The sequence below is a fragment of the Benincasa hispida genome, chromosome 2 (genome assembly GCF_027475165.1).
Source record: "Benincasa hispida cultivar pf3 chromosome 2, pf3_genome.v1.1, whole genome shotgun sequence".
Taxonomy (NCBI): Eukaryota; Viridiplantae; Streptophyta; class Magnoliopsida; order Cucurbitales; family Cucurbitaceae; genus Benincasa; species Benincasa hispida.
In genome coordinates this window covers 58,336,830-58,356,384 of record NC_143479.1, presented here as the reverse complement: position 1 = coordinate 58,356,384, position 19,555 = coordinate 58,336,830, and the positions used below count along the sequence as shown (strand labels likewise).

Here is a 19,555-nt window from a genome sequence, read left to right as displayed (position 1 = left end):
TCAATAAAAAAAAAATAAAAATAATAAAAACTACATACGATGATATCATTGTTCATATGAGATTTAAAGGTAAGAACCTTCCGATGAACCTACCTAGTTGTATTTGATATGAACTATTTGATAATGGAACACAATCGTTACCCCCAACTTTATACAAAAATAAATAGATAAAGATTGAAAGATAAGTTTAATAGTTTTCCTTGAACTTTTCTAAAAAGGAAAAAAAAAATCATTATCCTTCTTACCTAAAAAATATCTTACTTATACAAACATAACTCAACTGATATAAAGATATATTAACGACTAAGAGGTATGTGATTTTATTCCTCCTATCCTTATTGTACTAAAAAAAAGTTTTTTTTTTCTTTTTTGAATTCACAAGCTTATTAAATACAAAATTAAAAGTTGAATGACTTTAATGTTATGATTTTACAAAATGAGTATGGTAGGAATCTATTAAAACAAAATTGAAAGTTCATGAAACTATTTGACATTTTAAGAGTTTATGGACTATCATATCTATAATTTAACTAAACATGATAAATCAATGATAACAAAGAAATTAAAATATCAATAATAACAAAGAAATTAAAATAACTAAAGGGGTGTTTGACTAACATTTAAAATTTGAATGGTATATACCGATAATAGATCGATATTGACTCACTTTCGGTTTATAGAAATTCTAACATGCTTCTAGACAATAAAGGGGCTCAAGTTGATTAGAGAATTGGGGTTATGACGTTTTCTTTTGGTATAAAGAATGGAAGTAGAAACCAATTTTAAGATAAAAGTAAAAAACATCTGACCTATTGCTCATTTTGGCCGTTGTTACCTTGTCTTGGAGTAGATACCAATTCCAATTATTCTTTATTGTAAGCTCAATTTGGTTTAAAGAAAAGCATGATGTTGTCAGTTGTAGCAAGTTGCAGGTTTTGGGTTTTTGAATTGACTGAGGCAGCGAATAAGATGGTTGGTCAGAGCTTTGGGTTAATGGAAGTGCGATTAGTTTATTAGTATCTCATGTGTTTGTGTTCGCAACTTGAATGAAATTGATTGGTTTCTTGACCACATTGGTTTTCCTAAATTTATTGGGAGCTTTAGAATAGATTGGGTGCTAGCAGGCCTACTATTCCCACACATGGACAAGTTTAGAGCCCATTATCAAATCGGGGATTGGAGATTCAAACATTTTGATTTTAGGTTTTTGGTTGTAGATTTAGTTTCTAAGTTTTTAGTTCTTCTATTTTTCTTTACTTTTGCTGAGAACATAAATCAAAACAATTAAGAACGAATCCTGTCAGAACACAAGGCCAAATTCACCCATGGAGGGAAATCTTCAAGCTAGACCTCCAAATGACAAAGTCTCCGAGTGTGGTAACATGGGCAATAGAGTTACAATGGCGGTTAACCAAAAGAAACCCGTGAATGGAACCACGACGGTGAAGATCACGTATGGAATCAACGAACACTTGGATTTTGTTTGCGTATCTATGTCTCCCAACTAATAGATTCCATAAGATCTATGAATCAGTTTCAGCCCAGAGGAGATGTCAGCTTTAATAGCTCTGGAAAGACCTTCAAACATGGTTATGGCATCTGCAAGCTCAACAAACCTCTTCAAAGGAAAGTGTCTCTCCACAGCAAGCAAAACATCACCCATTGAGTCACGAACACGTCGCATCAGAATTCACCTTGAAGGAGCCATAGGGAGGGGCAAACCAACGACTGGCTTTCACAGTAGGCATAGGAAGACTATGGATCCAAGGAATGGCAAGTTGGTGATCAAGAGATTCAACTAAATTCACCGTCAATCGAATAGGGTCAAAACTGAAAGGGATGTATTGATCGAAAATAAGAAGGTTGCACCGATGCCAGATTGAATAAACAATGAGCGAGAAGAAGGCTACATAGGGGTTTGCACATCCCAGAAGAGAAAGTCAGCCCCTCAGATTTGGGGCCGACCAATCGAGGAGGTAGAATTTCACCATAGAGGAAATAATCAAGTCAAGCTCGACACTGGCACCTATGCAACCTCGAGGACCACACTAACCCTGACACAACTGGCATTACACATAACCCAAAGTGGATGTCAGAGGAAATGCCTTATAAATAGCTCCATTTGACAACTCTACGGGAAGACAAATAAATAACTCCAACCAAGAAACTCTAAACTCTTTACGTGTCTAGCTAAACTAAATAGTCCATGTACTAATTTAAGCATCGGAAAGTACTTAGCTTGACACCACACAAGTAAGAGTACTTTCACACAAGTGAGCTCCATCGGTGTGTTCGGACTCGAGGAATGGGCTGAGGGAGCGCCCAAGACCAGCATGCAAGTTTCCTGCCCTAGGTACATAATTTAAGGCAAAAAATTATCTAATAACTATAACGCTAAATCTATTCAAGTAGAATTAGCAATCAGAGAAACATCGAATTAGAATTACCTTTGAAACTAATCTGCACCCTTGAAACATCCCAGCTGCGTCCCAAGAGGCCAAGATGTCACCTTTTTACGGTACAAAACGGGAGAAGCAAAAGCATGGGAGATTAGTTTTCTTACGTAATTGCATTAAGTGATAATCGTGTAATAGGTTTCTTTGGCTCCAAATAAAGCGTCTGATTTTAAACATTGGACCTCTAATCACCACCACTAATATGTGCCAAACACGCTCAATATCAACATTTAAAAGCCCTTGCAAATTAGATTTGTAACTCAGGAAAACAACTCCAAGGAAATCGATTTTGCATGCTATCGCAAGCAGCTGCAGAAAAGGATTCTCAGGACCTATTTTGGATGACTGTCTAAGTGATTAAAAATAATTTTTTTCACTTATAAATACTTTTTAATCATTTGGAAAGTTATTAGCATGATCAGATGAGACAATCTCAGAATCCTCGGCATGATCTTCCTCACTTTTCTCCGCATTCAGTAGTTTCTCCCTGAGCTTCACAATAAATTCTTCCCTAGCACTTTCATGCTCATTTAAGAACCTTTTTAAGGTATCTTTTCCATGGAAACTTTGACCATTGAAACTGTAGTGCAAACCAGCTTTCAAGATGAATTTGAGTTTCAATCCCAAATCAATAATCTCTGTTTCCCGACAAATACCCTCGCCAAATTTTAGTTCAAACTGAGCTGTTCCAAATGGAGGAGCCAGCTTATTCTTCACAATCTTCACAAGAACTTGACTACCTACCGTCTGCAAGGGAAAGCCAGATCAGAAGGAGATAGAGGCCACAAAAGGAGGACAATTTCAAACAAGGATTGAGAAAATGAAATGCTTAAAACTTAGCATCGAAATACTGAACCGTGTAGTTCAAGGAAATCAAACAGTACAATATCTTTTTTGCTTCATAATCAAATGCACGATACAAAATCAACTGTTTGCATTTCTTTTGGCCACCAGCCGTACCAACTTGTAAAAAGCGTGTAAATGTTATCTTGTCTTGGAATTGCATGGCTACTACTACATTGTGACAATCTTTGGTATATTTCTATTCACGAGGGCCTGTCTGGAATAGAATGACTTTAAAAGATATGTTTTTAAGCACTCGAAAAGTCATTCCAAACCGACCTCAAAGAAGCTTCCTCTCAACTCCGCAAACTCTCTCCTACGATTTCCCATTTTCCCTCTTAGATACACAAGGTCAACGAATTTCTCGATCCCCCTATGTACATATCATAGATATCAAGCATGCACACTCCTTCTCTACTCTGACCAAGTCTCTCTATGACAGTCTCTCACTAAGTCTCCATTTTTTACTTCATATTCCTTGCTCAATCTCACTAAAAATATACATAAATAAACGAACAAAGGTTACTCAAACATAAACTAAGCAAATAGGCTACTCTATTCAATGGATATATGAAAGCTAATACTCTCTGAATGAAAAGTAAAAGAAGAATAACTAGTTTGACAGTTTTTTAGTAGGTTGATTTATTACGTTTCATAAAAACTGTTTAAGATAATAAAACCATATGTGAATAAATCACATCCTCTTAATAAAGCACTTCTTTGAAAAGCACCACCAAACACACCCTTATAATTTATTAGAAGACTAGTAAACTAAACATAATCAGCTTAGAAAGATACACAAATAATATAATTTCATACCTAGTTCAGGCGAACAAAACCTCATGGAATGTAATTGAATTAAGATTAACCACACTAGTGAAAGTGAATTTTTTAAAAAATTTGTAAACTATTAATCAAATTTATACCTCATCAAGCTTCTTGATAAGTCCTATACTTCTCACATTTAGGCGCACTGAAGCATAGAACTTTAATGCATTTCCCCCACAAGTAACTTCAGTCGGGCCACCAAATCCTCCAAAAGTTGAAAGTTTTGACCTCACCTGATGATCTTCAAACAAGAAAGTATTATTTGTCAACAAATATCTGTTATCCCATGGAAGCAAAAAGGCAGGAAAAAAAATACTTCGACCCCCCTGCAAGTCAATAAAAACATACACCGAATGCATACTCCACATGTGAAATACAGTTGGGTAGTGAACCTCGGAAAAGAATTAGAATAGGTGATGAGACATAAATTGAAGGGGGAAAAAAAGGCCCTAACGCAACAAACAAATGCACGACGACCCAGAAAAACATAAAAACGACTAATACTAGGATTATAAGGCAGTACTGCATAACCTAAATATTAAAAGGAAAAAGCTGCACAACCGCCTAAATTCATCGAAGCAACAAAAAAAAATAATTGCATCTTCAATTCATAACCATTAAGAAAAGTAGTATGACGAAACTTACCTGATTAATAAATACCAAAAGTGTTTGTGATGATGATAAAGAGTGAGTCAGTTTTCGAAGTGTCTGACCCATCAATCTAGCCTGCATTGCCATATGAGCGTCACCAACTGCACCATCAAGTTCGTTCTTCGGGACAAGCGCAGCTACCTGTCAAATTGCAAATTTCATTGTAAGAAAATAAACTAGAACGTGGATAAGAATTGGTCATATACATTCTTCCCACTAATATGCATCACGACTATGTTTTGGTCTTCACAGACAAAAAGCTTTGTGCCTAATACAGACTGAAATGAAACTAGTAGGAAAAGAATAAGATAAATTGTGGCGCTAATAGCATTTATTAAAAACTATTTCTGAGGATGAGAATAGACACCATGAATATGTTTTAAGAACACAAACTCAAAAGTTTTCTACTACTGCATTAACTGACAAGCAAGGAAATTTACTCCTCCCAAACTAGGGTAAAGAAATAATATCAAACTCCATATATAGATATCCTTAGGACACCCATAAGAAGTTCAAACCATGAAAAATATAACATACACTGTCGACGATAACAACATCAACGGAACCACTTCGGACTAAGGTGTCAACAAGGCTTAGAGCCTGTTCGCAAGAATCTGGTTGTGAAAGAAGTAACTTATCAGTGTCTACCCCAATAGCCTTAGCCAGTGCTGGATCAAGAGCATGCTCCGCATCAATGAAAGCACAATAACCTACAATTAGGGCAAAAACTGTTAGAGAATAAAGAAGAGCTAATACGTAATACACAAGAAAATCCATATACATCCACATAGCACTCAAAGTCTTGTTCTATCTTTTAAACATTAAGTGATTGGATCACAAATTGTAACATATGCTTCAGAGGGAAAATACATCCAACAGGATTGAGGATGCATATTTGGTGCCATTTAGTAATATATGTTATGAGCAAATGATATATGGTTAGAGGGAATGAAAAAGTCCCCAGGCTGTGCATGAAGAAAACCTCCTTCCTTCTGTGCTTCAGCAATTACATGCAGTGCAAGTGTTGTCTTCCCAGAAGCCTCTGGACCAAATATTTCCACAATGCGTCCCTGAAGAGTTCTCAAGGTCAAACCACACATGAGATTTTCACACCTTAAATAATCTAAAATTATTGGTTAGTTATATTAGTCATTTCTCGTAAGACTATTAATATAGGCCAAAACCAAAATGCATAAATAAAGTTGACTTCAACTAAACTAAATTTAAATGTATAAAATGGAAAAGGAAAATTCAAGTGAGGTTTCCTACGTGTTACTTCTACTTCAACCCTTCCCAAACCATATAAACCAAGAGCTTGATATACGGGACATAAACCTCCATGGGCTTGGTGAGACAGATCTCCTAGGACTTTATGTTGTTAACGTTCAAAGGCATAAATAATGGGTGTTGTATGGTGAGAAAGCAAGGAGTAAAGTCAAGAAAAAAATGAGAGGACGAGGATGATTTGCTTAGTTACACATCTTCTAAGAATTTAAGGGACACGACTTTGGCGGGTCTTATATATTGGTCTAAGTCCCGTCTAGTACTTATTCATATTGGATTAAGCAAACAAACATTGTATTGAGCATTTCATAGCCAGTGGGGTTGAATGTTGAGACTTAAGAATACATTGAGCTTTAAAAGTGCAATAACCAACGATTTTGAAATGGTTCTAAAATTCCTAAACATATGAAAGTAAAGATGGCACAAATGAATTCGAGATTTCAAACACAAATCAGCAAATTACCTTTGGAAGTCCACCAGTTCCAAGTGCTATATCGAGGGCAAAGGAACCTGTGGATACCACAGGGACATGATTAGAACAGACTGACTGACCAAGCCACATGATAGAACCCTTTCCAAAGGATGATGAGATCTGATCAAGGGCTTGTCGAAGAGCAGTCTCTTTCTCCGACGCCTTCTCTTCATACCCACTGCCATCCGACTTCAACTTTCTTCTACCTTATAATCCAAATTATACAAAATAAGATAGTTACATGGATTGCCATTAACACTCCTAAAGAAGGAAGTCCGATCCAAAAAAAAAATTTGAACATGAGAAGTTAGATTTATATTCAAAAGGAAATTTTGAAGAAGAATTCAGAATCTTTGACAGAAAAACGGTCAGCACTCACCGTCAAACTTAGTATTGAATTTAGTTCAGTCACAAAAGCATGAAAATATAGCGAAAATTCAAAAGTAAGATTCGAACTGTTAATATGTATCTTTTATTGAGTATATTCCGTATTATTTACATAGAAAATACACCAAAATATATACATGAAAAGTAGAACCTTACAAGGAAATAGAGTATACAACGAAAACCTAAATTAGCCTAAGAAAATGCTGATTCAGATCATTTACAGCTCAATTGATATGGCAATATGTATGTAAAGTAACGCAAACCTTTCGAAGAAAATCCGCTAGTTTGATTAGATAACCCCGGCATTAAATTCCTACATCCCTGCACATGTAATAAACATCATCGCAAACATCCTTGCAAGAAAGGAAGAAAAAAATAGATCGAACTACTAAATGTTCAAAACCACAAATTACGAAACTCAAAACCCACCACATTTCAACCGCAACAAACATCATCCGTAAAAGCGAGTATGAGCGAAGTAAAGCAAAGCGGAAATCAAGATATAGAAAGAGAAAACACCTTGTGCTTGAAAAAGGAGAAGTACAAGGGAAACGCATTCCGAAGAAGTCTCGCCATATCCGGCCGAGAGAAGTTAGTTTCCTCGGAGCAAAATCTGGAGAACAGCTCTGAAGAAAATGAAATTCAAAAACTGCGATCTAGGGTTTCATGGTTGTGGAAGTAGCAGAGTGAGAAGAAGGAAGAAGATGAGTAAGGTGGAATTTCAGCAGAGTGAGGTTTCTTCCTTCTTTCCCTCTTCCCTCTCTAAACTGGCGGGGAAATGGAAGTATGAAACAAATTTTGTAAACGTTGGTAATTTATGTCTATTTAGTCTATAGATTTTTAAAGAGTGAATTTAATTATATTTGTTAAAATGTACATACATATGTACATAAATAAAATTCAAAGTTTTGTTGTAAAATTATGGAGTAGAATGGATGGGAAGAAAATATAATATAATAATAAAACAAAAAAACTAAAATTGTGAAAATTTAATTATATAAAATTTAGTGAAAATTTAAAATAGATTTCTCACCGATATGTGTGTGATTTTAAGATCCACCAAATGTCAATATTTATAAGTAAAGTAGCAAGTAGGATGTGATCTTACATACATACGCACCAAGCATAAATAACTACAAGACACATGGACAAGATGAAGATTAACACATGGCTTTTAAGACATTAATCAATGGCCATCTATTTATTTTTATAATATTTATAATACTCCCCTTTAGATGTCCATATATATATATATATATATATATATGAAATATGTCTCGTTAAAACTTTAATAGGAAAAATCCAATGAAAAAAAACTAATGAAGGAAAAACAGTACATACTTCATATAATATATAGTCATAAAAGAATACAATATATTTACTCCCCTCATGAAAACATCACTTAAGATCTCTGAGTCGCTGCATTCTAATGTTGTGCACCAATTTTTCAAAAGTTGTGGTTGATAATGCCTTTGTAAATAAGTTTGTCGGGCTATTCTTCAAACAAATTTGTTGTATAGTGATGTCGTCATTTTCTTCAAAATCACGAGTGTATAAAAGCTTCGGTGAAATATGTTTTGCTCTATCTCCTTTAATATATCATATTTTGATTGGGTTATGCAAGTTGTGTTGTTTTCATATAATATTGTTGGGAGAATTTTATTAGAAGACAAGTCACGTGTTTCACGAATGTACTAAGTCACTAAATCCTAGTCATACACATTATCGACTAGTCTCGTGAATTGCATGATTTTTAGCATGATTTGAGGAAGTGACCGTTATGATATATTTCACTAATCGCCATGATATAGTAGTTCCTCCACACATGAACATATAACATGTTTGAGATATAGCTTCGTGTGGATCGAATGAATATCAGAATCTGCATAATTAACTAGGTCGAAATTTGATTTGTTTGAATAAAACGAACCTATATCGTTGTTCCTCGGAGATAACGGAGTATATGCTTAATTTTGTTATAATGTCTTTTTGTAGGAGAAGAATTGTATCTAGCTAATAAATGTACCGAAATGCAATATTTGACATTGTATTGTTAACAAGATACATAAGTGCATCAATTACACTAAGATATGATACTTCAGGACCAATAAGTTCTTCATTATTGTCTCGATGTTGAAATGTATTTTTCTTTATATCTAATGAACGAACTTCTTGAAATATTTAATGGACGTGTTTTGTCCATATAAAATATTTTCAAAATTTTTCCTCTATAAGTTGGCTGATGAATAAATATTTCATCTGCTAAATACTTAATTTGCAAACCAAGGCAAAATTTTGTTTTTTTTCGATATCTTTTATCTCAAAATATTTCTTAAGATATTCTATTGCCTTTGAAAGCTTTTCAAGAGTTTCAATTATATTTAAGTCACCACCATATATAGTTATAATAGAAAATTCTTATTGTGATTTAGTTATAAAAACGCACGGACATATGAGGTTATTTTGATATCCTTCTTTCAACAAATATCCACTCAGGCAATTGTACCACATTCATCCTTATTGTTTCAATCCATATAGTGATATCTGTAACTTTATTGAATACGATTATTGGGAATGTGATATATATATTTAAGGTACCTTAAATCTTTATAGGATTCTCTTATAAATATCATTACCAAGAGATCCATATAAACATGTTATGACTGCATCCATAAGATATATACCCAGACTTTCATACACAGTCATACCAATTAAATATGTTAGTATAATTGCATCTACCATTGGAGAACATGTCTCCTTATATTCAATACCAGGTATTTGTGAAAAACCTCGTGCAACTAGTCTTGCTTTGTATCTTATGGCCTCATTATTTTCATTTATTTTTTTCATAAATACCCATTTGTATCCCACGAGTTTGACATCTTATGGTGTTTGGACCATTGGTGTTTTTAACTATTATCTTGTGGAGTTTTTCCTTTGTGATTATTATTTTGTGTGGTTCTTTTGAAATTTGAATGATTAGAACGACCACCACAAAAATAATAATTATTTATTCCTCTGCCACGGTCATGACCTCGACCACGACCACGACCTTGACCACAATTATTAACATTCACAACATTTACTTCAGAGAATAGTGTTCTTCCAGTTGGTCCAGATTCGTGGTTATTCATCAATAACTCATTATTTTGTTCAACCACGAGAAGACGTGAAATTAGTTCAAACATTATTTAAAACTTTTCTCTCGATATTGCTGTTACAGGAGCATATTCAAGACATGAAATGTAGAGAATATCTTATCTAACATATCAACATCAGTAATTTTCTCTTTGCAAAACAACAATTTTGAACTGATTTTAAATAATGCAGAATTGTAATCACTTACTGATTTAAAATCTTATAGCCTTAAATGCATCCACTCATAACAAGTTTTAGGAGGAAAAACTGTTTTTTGACGATCATACATTTCTTCCAAATTTTTCCACAAGATACAGGGATATTTTATTGTAAGTTACTCCATTTTTAATCCACGTGGAAATGATGACAAAGGAAAATCATATATTTTTCTTTGTCTTTCATTCGTCCTGACTGAATGTCGTATTTCCTTCTCTAATTGTTTCTCCCAAGTTCATAGCATCTAGGTGAATTTCGACATCGAGCACTCATGACAAATAATTATTATTATTAATGTCAAGGGTTGTGAGTTATAGTTTTGTAAGGTTTGTCTAGCAATATTATCACAAAATATTATATTTATATTAAAATTTTAATATGTACTAAATATGCAAAGTAACATTTAATTTATTAATTATAATAAAGAAGAAAAAAACTCGACCTACCTTTAGAACCTACCTTCAACGATGGAAGCAACAATAGCTCATGCTAATAACGTGTTGTGAAATTGAGAAGCACAACAAAGCATGATATATATGGAAAAAATATAGTATAGTAATAAAATAAAATTACTAAAATTATGAAAATTTAATAATATGAAAATCTAGTGGAAATTTGAAGTGGATTTCTCACCAATTTGTGTGATTTTAAGATCCACCAAATGCCACTACTTATAGGCAAAGTGACAAGTAAGATGTCATCTTACATGGACACCAAACATGAATAACTATAAGGCACACAGACAACATGAAAAATTGACACATGGCTTTTAGGACACTAAATAATGGACATCTATTTATTTTTATAATATTCCTAATAAGTTTAATATATTAACAAAAGATTTATATATGCTAAATCGATTGAGTTTTTTAAGAAAGGAAAATATTAGATTGATCGAGGTTGTATACGATGTAAAATTAAGAATTTAGAAGTCAAGTATACAATTTTTAAAAGTTGAGAGATCAAATAGACAGAACGTTCAATGACCGAACTTGGTAATTCGACCTTTTTATTTTTTAGTCAAATGAGGGAGTGATGTGAGGATTTGAAAGGTTACAAATAAAATAACCAACAAGCATGAATTTTTTTTAGTACAAGAAGTGGCGGATCCATAAATTTTGTTAACAGAGATTTTATAATCTTAAAAAATAAATATAAAGAATGAGACTTTAACTTAAATCTTGAAGGAGTTGAGGACTGACAAATTGATATTGGTACTCTGTCAGTTTTATATGTACTAGTAAAAACAGACCTGCAATGTATGTGAAATCGTATTGTTTTAGTTAAACATTTTAAAATGTATTAGGTTTTTCAGCATCTAATAAATAAATAATATATATGTTTGTTTTGAAATTTAATTACTACAACATATGAAAATTAGATAATATAGCAATTTCAATTGCTTCTAAATAAATCATCGCATTATGGTAATGAAATTTAATATTTTCATGGACTCTTTGCGCGATTTACATCATAGAGGAGCAATCTAAGGTTTTTCTTTTGCTAATCATAATTACTATTCCACTAAGCATGAATTCGCTACACATGTCTGCAGACATCGACTAATATCATTGTGATATGTGTGCGTGTACGTGTGCGCATGTGGGTGGGTGTATGCACGTGAGCATGTGCGGGTGGGTGTGTACGCGTGTACATGTGCGTGCTCGTGTGTATGTATGCATGTGTGTCATAAAATAAGTTTGGTATCTTTAAACCTTTTCAAACGGTTTAATTAAAAACTTTTTTTTTGTTTGGAAGAAGATAGTCTCAATTATCTATATTATTAAATGTAAGAATAATTTAAGTAGTTAATTTGTTTGGTTTTAAAGATTTTGTTGGTTTTATAAATTATGGAGAAAATGTCTTTTCAAAGGAACACAAACTTGCTATTATTAAAAAAAAAATTTGCAACAATTTTGCATATTTGAAATATTAAAATAGATACATCATTTATATTTTTTAAAGTAAAATATTAAACTCTTTTTTTTTTTTTCACAAATCTCAAAATTCTAATTTTAACATTTATGTTAATATTTTATAATTTGAAAAATAATTTATTTATCAATTTTATTAAATGTAAGAATAACTGGGGTAGTTTTTTTTTTTTTCTAATATCTTGTTTTTTTTATATATAAAATTATATAAAAAAAAATTGTTTTTGAAAAAGAACAGAATCTTGTTGTGATCGTTGTTGTTGTTATTATACCAATAATTTCAAATTTGTATTATATTTAAAATAGTAAAATAAAAACTTCATTTACAAGCAAAATATTAAACACTTTTTGTACCACAATTCTAAAAAAAAAAAATTCAATTTCAAAATGTATGTCAATATTTTATGGTCATGAAAGGACATGTTTTTTTATCATTATTATTTTTAAATGAATTTTCTTATTTTCAAGATATAATATTTTATTCTATTTCGTTCATTAATTAAAGAGGTTAATAGAGAGTTTTAACTTACTTTATATTAGTTATAGTCATGAATTTATGATGTGATAAAAAATACAAGAAAATTAAAACTAGGAGAAAAATAAAAATAAATATGAATCACAATGTGATTTGAAGATATAGCCTTTAGAATTGAGTTGAAATTAAAACGAGAAAGTCAAATTTAACTTAATATCTCACTAATATTCTCCTCATATCTCCTCCTCTAATTTTCTCAAATTTAACTCCTTTCCCCATTTTGAGAAAATAAAATGCCCTCGTGTGAACTTAGAAAAAAAATAATAAAGTAGGCTAAAGAAGTAGTTACATTTTTTTAGAATATTCTTGACCTTTCCTCCATATCTCCTTATTCCCTAATTTTCTCAAATTTGTTTTCCTTTTGATTTCCTCACTATTACCAAATCACTTCTTCTCCATCAAAATATAAAATATGTTTTTTATTTTAGAAAAAATATTCAAAATATTATCAACCCTTCTTTCACATCTTCCCATTCTCTAAATTTCACAAGTTAATCTCATCTCTCATATTTCCTCATCATTCTCAATTTTATCTTCATCAAAATAAAGTTCTCACTTTAAATTAAATTCAAAAAATAAACCCCTAATGTGAATTAAAAGGAAAAAAATGAATATCAATGATGACTTAGATTTTTTGTTTGCTTGATAATGTTGTTGTCGAGGATGCTGAGAAAAAGATGGGGAAGAAAACACCTACAATTATACAAAGATGAACAAAATGTTCGCAAACAAAAGTAAATCAAAATAAAAGAAATTCAAAATTTCCTAAAAAAATAAATATAGAATGTTTTGGTGGTGAGTTGTAGTAAACAAATATGAGAACTTACATATTTCTTTTGTTTGATAATGTTTTTTTCCAAAACAAAAGGAAAGAAAGAAGAGGAACAAAGTGTTCACAAGTAAATATAAATCACAAGGTAAATAAAAATTTCCTACAAAAAAATAATAAATGTAAAATAACAAATATGTGATGGTGGTTACTTTTTTTCCCTTCAGAAGTAGTGAATAAAAGAAAAGGACTAATAGTCTCTTTATATAGAAAAGTGTTTGATAAATCGTCTCATTTGGGAGAGGCGTTTTAGGGAAAGAGTATCATTCATGAAAAGATTATATGTTATAACTAACTATTAAATGAGGGTATAATAGGAATATGTTTAAAAGTCAATGGTAAAATATGAAGCTGAAAATTCTCCTACTTACGCTCTTTTAGTATAATATAGATATATAGATATAGACATAGATATAAGTACACGTAGGGGATTTGAACAAGTATGCTAGTTAAGCCATAAATAGAAACTTTAAATCTTATTTTTATACATAGTGAATAATTGACATTTGCTGATTTTATGGGGTATTCATAGGTTGAATTAAGTTTGGTTGATAGACTTTTTAGACCCAATCTAATTATTCGGGAGGTAAATTTCTTCAACCAAAACAACCCTTATTAAAAAATGAACCCAACCTAATAATGAAACATTTGGGTTGAGTTGGTTCGGGTTAATCAGATTACTCATTTACATTTTTATTCTGAAGGAAAAGTAAAATGTTAATACATAAAAGTTTGATTTAATTATTTTCATATATTAAATTAAGATTAACTCAGTTTCAATTTACATAACGAAAAATTTTCTTCTCAAAGTGCCAAAAACAACCTTTTTTTATGAGTTTTTGAAGAATAAATTAACCAAATAAATGAAACTAAATAAAACGAAAATAAATATATGCATATATAATTGTATCACGGGTAAAAAGAATGTAAAGTTTAAAGTTAATAATAAGTTCAGATTTGTTCGGATTATTTTAAGTGAACCCATGAATCGATCCAACCCATAAATTTTCCATTTACGTGAACCCAACTCAACCTAAATGAATCCATAACCCAACTCAAATTGTACAGACTGGGTTGAGTTGATCGATTTTTTCAGATCATTGAGTTTTTTGAACACTCCTAGTTGATTTATTGATGAAGCATACAAAGTTAGATGACAGTATTTCATAAATTATTAAATAAGACCCCATTTGGTAACTTTTTTTTTGTTTTTGTTATTTGAAAATCAAACCTAATTCATTCACATTTCTTACAATGATTTGCATATTTCTTAACTGCAATAGTTGAATCTTTAGCCAAATTCTAAAAACAAAAACAACTTTTGAAAACAACCTTCTTAATTTTTTAAACCATTGGTGAAAAATAGATAACAAAGGAAAACAATTTAGAGGTGGAGATAGTGTCTATAGGCTTAATTTTCAAAAATAAAAACAAAAAACAAAATAGTTACCAAACGAGACCTAAATAATATGATTTTCTTTTATATTATTACATAACATGTGAAGTGGAAATAATTAATTATATAGTTCGGTATACATAGTTTAATAACGATTTATTCTTTTGTTAACTAATTTTGATTTTTTTTTAAAAAAATAATGTTATTTTAATATTTATTGACAAAATCGTGGTTGGTTTGAAAGTATTGACAAGTATAGAGTTGTGAAATCGTGGCCGGTTCACGAGTGTCGAGTCAGCAGATAAATTGTGTACCCGATCCACGATTTAAGGTTGTCCATGATTTTCTAGCCACATGTCATCGATATGTTAAAAAGTAACTTCACAAGTTTGTCTCGTGAAGTTATAAGTTTATTTGGTGAAGCTACTTCACGGGATGATCTATTCATCTTTTCATATATTTTTTTTTTTCATAATGTTGTAAGTTTGTCTTGTGAAGTTACCTCATGGGACAATTTATTCATCTTCATGAGACGTATTTATTTTTTCATAATGTTGTAAGTTTATCCCGTAAAGTAATTTCACGGGACAAACGACAGAAATGAAGGAAAAATTGCAAAAACTACCCTTGGTGAACTATGGAATTGATTACAATTACCCTCTGGTAGTCAACTGGTCAATAGTCGAAGTTGAAAGTCCTTCTGATGATGACTTCATCATCGACATCTAGACACCACCAGGTCAAGCTCGAGACAAGGGACGAGGCAAAAATGCCAAACAACTCACTTGGGTTCTATTTATTTATTAAAGTTTTCTTTTGACTGTCGATGCTTCTGTTAGGGTTTGAGGTGGCAAGCATATTACAAAGCTTGGCATTTTAAGGAGAGAGTGAAAGAGAGAGGACAAAGGAGAGATAGAGGAAGATGAGAGGGGTTTGTCACCTCAACCATCTAATCAATTCTTTTGTTCAAATTTAATGATTTTTTAAAAATAAAAATATGAAAATCGTGGACCTCGTCCACAAGTTTGGTCTTCATTGACCACGTCATACACATGGAGGTCACGACTTGGTTTAACAATAATTGTATACCGAATATATGATTGTGCTACCCTATTTTAAGGATTTTGCTACCCTATTTTTGTAGATCATTCTCTTCCACCTTTTATAATTTCTTTTCTATGTATCCTATTTTTGTCATTACTTTAAAAAAAAAAATACATTTTTTTAACTTAACCCCTAATTCGCCCTTTTTTTTTAATTTTATTTTTTTATTTTTTTTATTTTTTTTTAAGAACTTACATGCCAAACTTGAAATTATGGAAAACCTCCTCAGATATTATTAAATATAGCATATAAAATTGCTCAGAAATAGACTATTTAAATATACGAGTTACATGATGTAAAAAAATACGAGTTACATAAAACGAAAAAGGAATTTATAGTTTGACGAATGTTACGAATAATTTATACCACAAGCTGAATCTTCCTAATCAAACAATGGTTCGATAATTAGAAAATTTTACAATTTGTCATAATAGTAATATCAACAAAGATGTCTGGATAAAAGAATCATTCTTTCTCTTTAAATACGGAGGTGAAGATTTAACTAAGGTTCTAATTGTGATAACCAATCAATTTTAGAATTTTTGTTTTAAAAAATTAAACTTATAAACGTCTAATAATTTTTTTTTCCCCTACCAATGTTTTAATTTAATTCACTACTATTATTATTATCTTGAAACTTGACAAAGAATTGGAGTGTTTCTATAAGAGACATGAAAACCATAGCAACCTAAATTTCTAAAACAAAGAATTGAAAAACAAAATTGTAAAGAAACAAAACTGCAAAGGGAAATTTCATTTAATCAGAGCGAAAATCGTTTCTTCCATGCATCTAAGAGGATAACAAAGCCGAAAAGAGATTGCAAGATGGATGATGACCCAACCCAGCAAATCTGGGGAAATTTTAAAAATTTCTCATATTCCCTCTATTTATTATGTGTCACATCAACATGCTTTTAGAAAGAGTCAACCCCGCTAACATTGATATTGAAACCATAATATTTCTAGAGTCAAATTTTTAGTGTAAACAAAGAGAGTATAGTATTCACGGAGTACTATAAATTTTCCCGCAAATCAGTGTAGACAAAGATGGTAGTTTCAAATGCTGGCTAGGAAGCAGAAATGAAAACTCTCTCATTTTAATTGACATAACAAAAGGAAGAATGGAACAGAGATGTAATCATGTTTAAATTAGACAACAATTTTCAATGTAATGGCTAACATTCAATGAGATAAGCTCAGTCCGACAGCCATATACTTTGGTACTGGGAGATTGGACATTCATAATATCTTACAGACTCCATCTTAATGTTCCAGAATAAACTGAAATTATATGCCAAACTTGAAACTATGGAAAACCTCCTCAGATATTATTAAATATAGCATATAAAATTGCTCGTAAATAGACTAATTTCCTAATTATACTACTTGGCTTTTCCTAATTCCCCATCAAAAACCACTCGTCTTGTAATCAAAAGTAAATGGACCGATTACCCGAACAAAAGGACGAGTTGGAAATCTCATTTGAAAGATTCCAGAGATTCTTCTGAAAGAACATTATGAATCAGCATCGCCATCTTTGCCACTGGAACTATCAGTTGGCTTCTCCGGAGTCACGAAGCGTCCACTCAGAGGATCAACGAGACGAGTATCACGTGGCCCGCCTTTACGTGCCATTGCAACCATTGGGGGTGGTGGAAGTACTCCTGCTCTAAAAAGAATACGCTGCACAGGGTCTGAAGGCTGAGCACCAACTGAAAGCCAATACCTAGAAGGATGGGAGAGAGTGACGACTGAATGGCTAGTATGAAAGACCAGGTTATTCCGTCTATGAGTTTGAGATGAATACTAACACAGTAAAATAGCAAAAGCTTATGCAGCAAAATTATCCAATCTCAGCTAATAGCAACTATTTGAAATATAGGGAAACAAAATATAAAAGAAAGAAAAAGAAAGGCAGGCCCAACGAGAATTTAGAGCAATCAAGGAATTGGGGTAATTTAAAACTGATAGGCTCTAAGCCACAAAGAAACCAAAGACAAACTCTAAATGCTTATAACTTATTCCTGATGGTTACTTTTATGCGTTGCATGAGACAATGAGAATGGTTTTCTAAGATAACAATACATCTTAAACGTTTTGTCCTCTGAGCTGTCTCTACTAATCATTAATCAAAATTTGAATTAAAAACGCAAATAATAGCAAACATAAGATTCCACATTCCTAAGGAGCAGCCTAATTACTTCATCAAACGACTAGATGTGTTCTAAAAAGTAAGAATTTTCCCATCCTTTCCATCAACTTGATAGCCAGATCGCCTTTTTCACTCTTTCAAAATTAACAAATCATGAACAAATCAAACTAAGGCATACAATACTTTGTGTGTTTTAGGGATTCAAGACTTATCCATTCAATGACTTTGACGGACTAGAGGTGTGTGGTATGGTAAGTAAGACAGCGATCTACAGAGTAGAGGCAAAATATCATAACAGTCGTTCTGCTACTATTCTTCCCATTGGTAACGGGGCTAGGATTTTCAAAAGAAAACACCATTCGTTTGGTTTGAAATAAAAACGAATGCTGCCTCTTGACCAGGTGTTCTGGAAGGTATGGAGGAAAATCTGGGAGCATTTACCAATATTCTAATAGTTGGCCAAATATCTATATGGAAGGGCTGTTTTGTGCCCCCATAACCAAAACTAAATGAAAATAAGCGACTCATTCTCTTAAGTAATGTGAATAAAAATCGAAAATTCGCAAAAAATCAAGTAAAGGTCAATTGAAGAAGCAATGACGACAGAGTATTATAATCTGACTAACAAGTGAACTAGCATTTACAATTGCAGTCCAGCGTTCAAATTCAAGAACCAAACATATTTCAGAATGAAGTAAGGTATATAAGTAAAAAATCAATCACTTACTTCACTCTTTCAAAATTAAGACCCATTCGTTTACCACCATCTTGACCTGCAAACAAAAGCTACACAAATCAAGGAACAACAGATAAAGAAGCATTCAAATCAAGAATCTAAATTCCAATACGCAAGCTAGCAAGAGTAATGAATCAATTAACCTGGCAGGGGATTATAGTAACCTAGAACCTCGAGATGTTTGCCGTCTCGAGGAGATCGGCTATCGGCAGCCATCACCCTGTAAAACGGCTTGTTCTTACAACCAAACCTAGACAATCGAATTCGAACCACCATTTTCGAGCTCGTAAAACCCTGTAAGAATCTTGGAAATTCGCCGAACCGAAATGACGATGGGATTAGAGAACGGAACTGGCGCCTCCACTTCCCACTCGCTAGGGCTCCGGGTTCTCTACCATTTTATATTCGGGTCATAAATGGGTCGAACCGGGCTTAGGCTCAATAATCTGTTATCCGGCCTATGATGCTACCCGCAGCTATTGGGCCGGTCTTAAATAAGCCCATAAAGTTTTGGGATTTATACAATAAAGACATCCCTTATACGTCCACATAGCATCAATGTCTTTTATTTTCCATTTATTAAAGAATGGCCAA

At 32.3% G+C, this 19,555-nt stretch overlaps 2 protein-coding genes across 3 annotated transcripts; both read right to left on the bottom strand.

Moving 5' to 3' along the window:
* Positions 1–2,679: 2,679 nt before the first annotated feature.
* Positions 2,680–7,724, bottom strand: LOC120070842 (DNA repair protein recA homolog 3, mitochondrial-like). The gene is made up of 8 exons (XM_039022728.2): positions 7,441–7,724; positions 7,185–7,242; positions 6,526–6,740; positions 5,761–5,848; positions 5,316–5,488; positions 4,773–4,919; positions 4,226–4,360; positions 2,680–3,203 (listed from the first exon to the last, which is right to left on the bottom strand). The coding sequence occupies exons 1-8, from the start codon at positions 7,495–7,497 to the stop codon at positions 2,847–2,849; spliced, it is 1,230 nt and encodes a 409-aa protein (XP_038878656.1). The 5' UTR covers positions 7,498–7,724; the 3' UTR covers positions 2,680–2,846.
* A 9,471-nt stretch (positions 7,725–17,195) lies between these two features.
* Positions 17,196–19,347, bottom strand: LOC120072312 (Ribosomal protein S16 family protein). Of its 2 annotated transcripts, none has more exons than XM_039024770.2 (3): positions 19,105–19,347; positions 18,953–18,998; positions 17,196–17,832 (listed from the first exon to the last, which is right to left on the bottom strand). In XM_039024770.2, the coding sequence occupies exons 1-3, from the start codon at positions 19,235–19,237 to the stop codon at positions 17,589–17,591; spliced, it is 423 nt and encodes a 140-aa protein (XP_038880698.1). In that variant the 5' UTR covers positions 19,238–19,347; the 3' UTR covers positions 17,196–17,588. The 2 variants fall into 2 exon arrangements, with proteins under 2 accessions (XP_038880698.1, XP_038880699.1); XM_039024771.2 differs by having other exon boundaries at positions 17,196–17,799; positions 19,105–19,344.
* Positions 19,348–19,555: the final 208 nt, after the last annotated feature.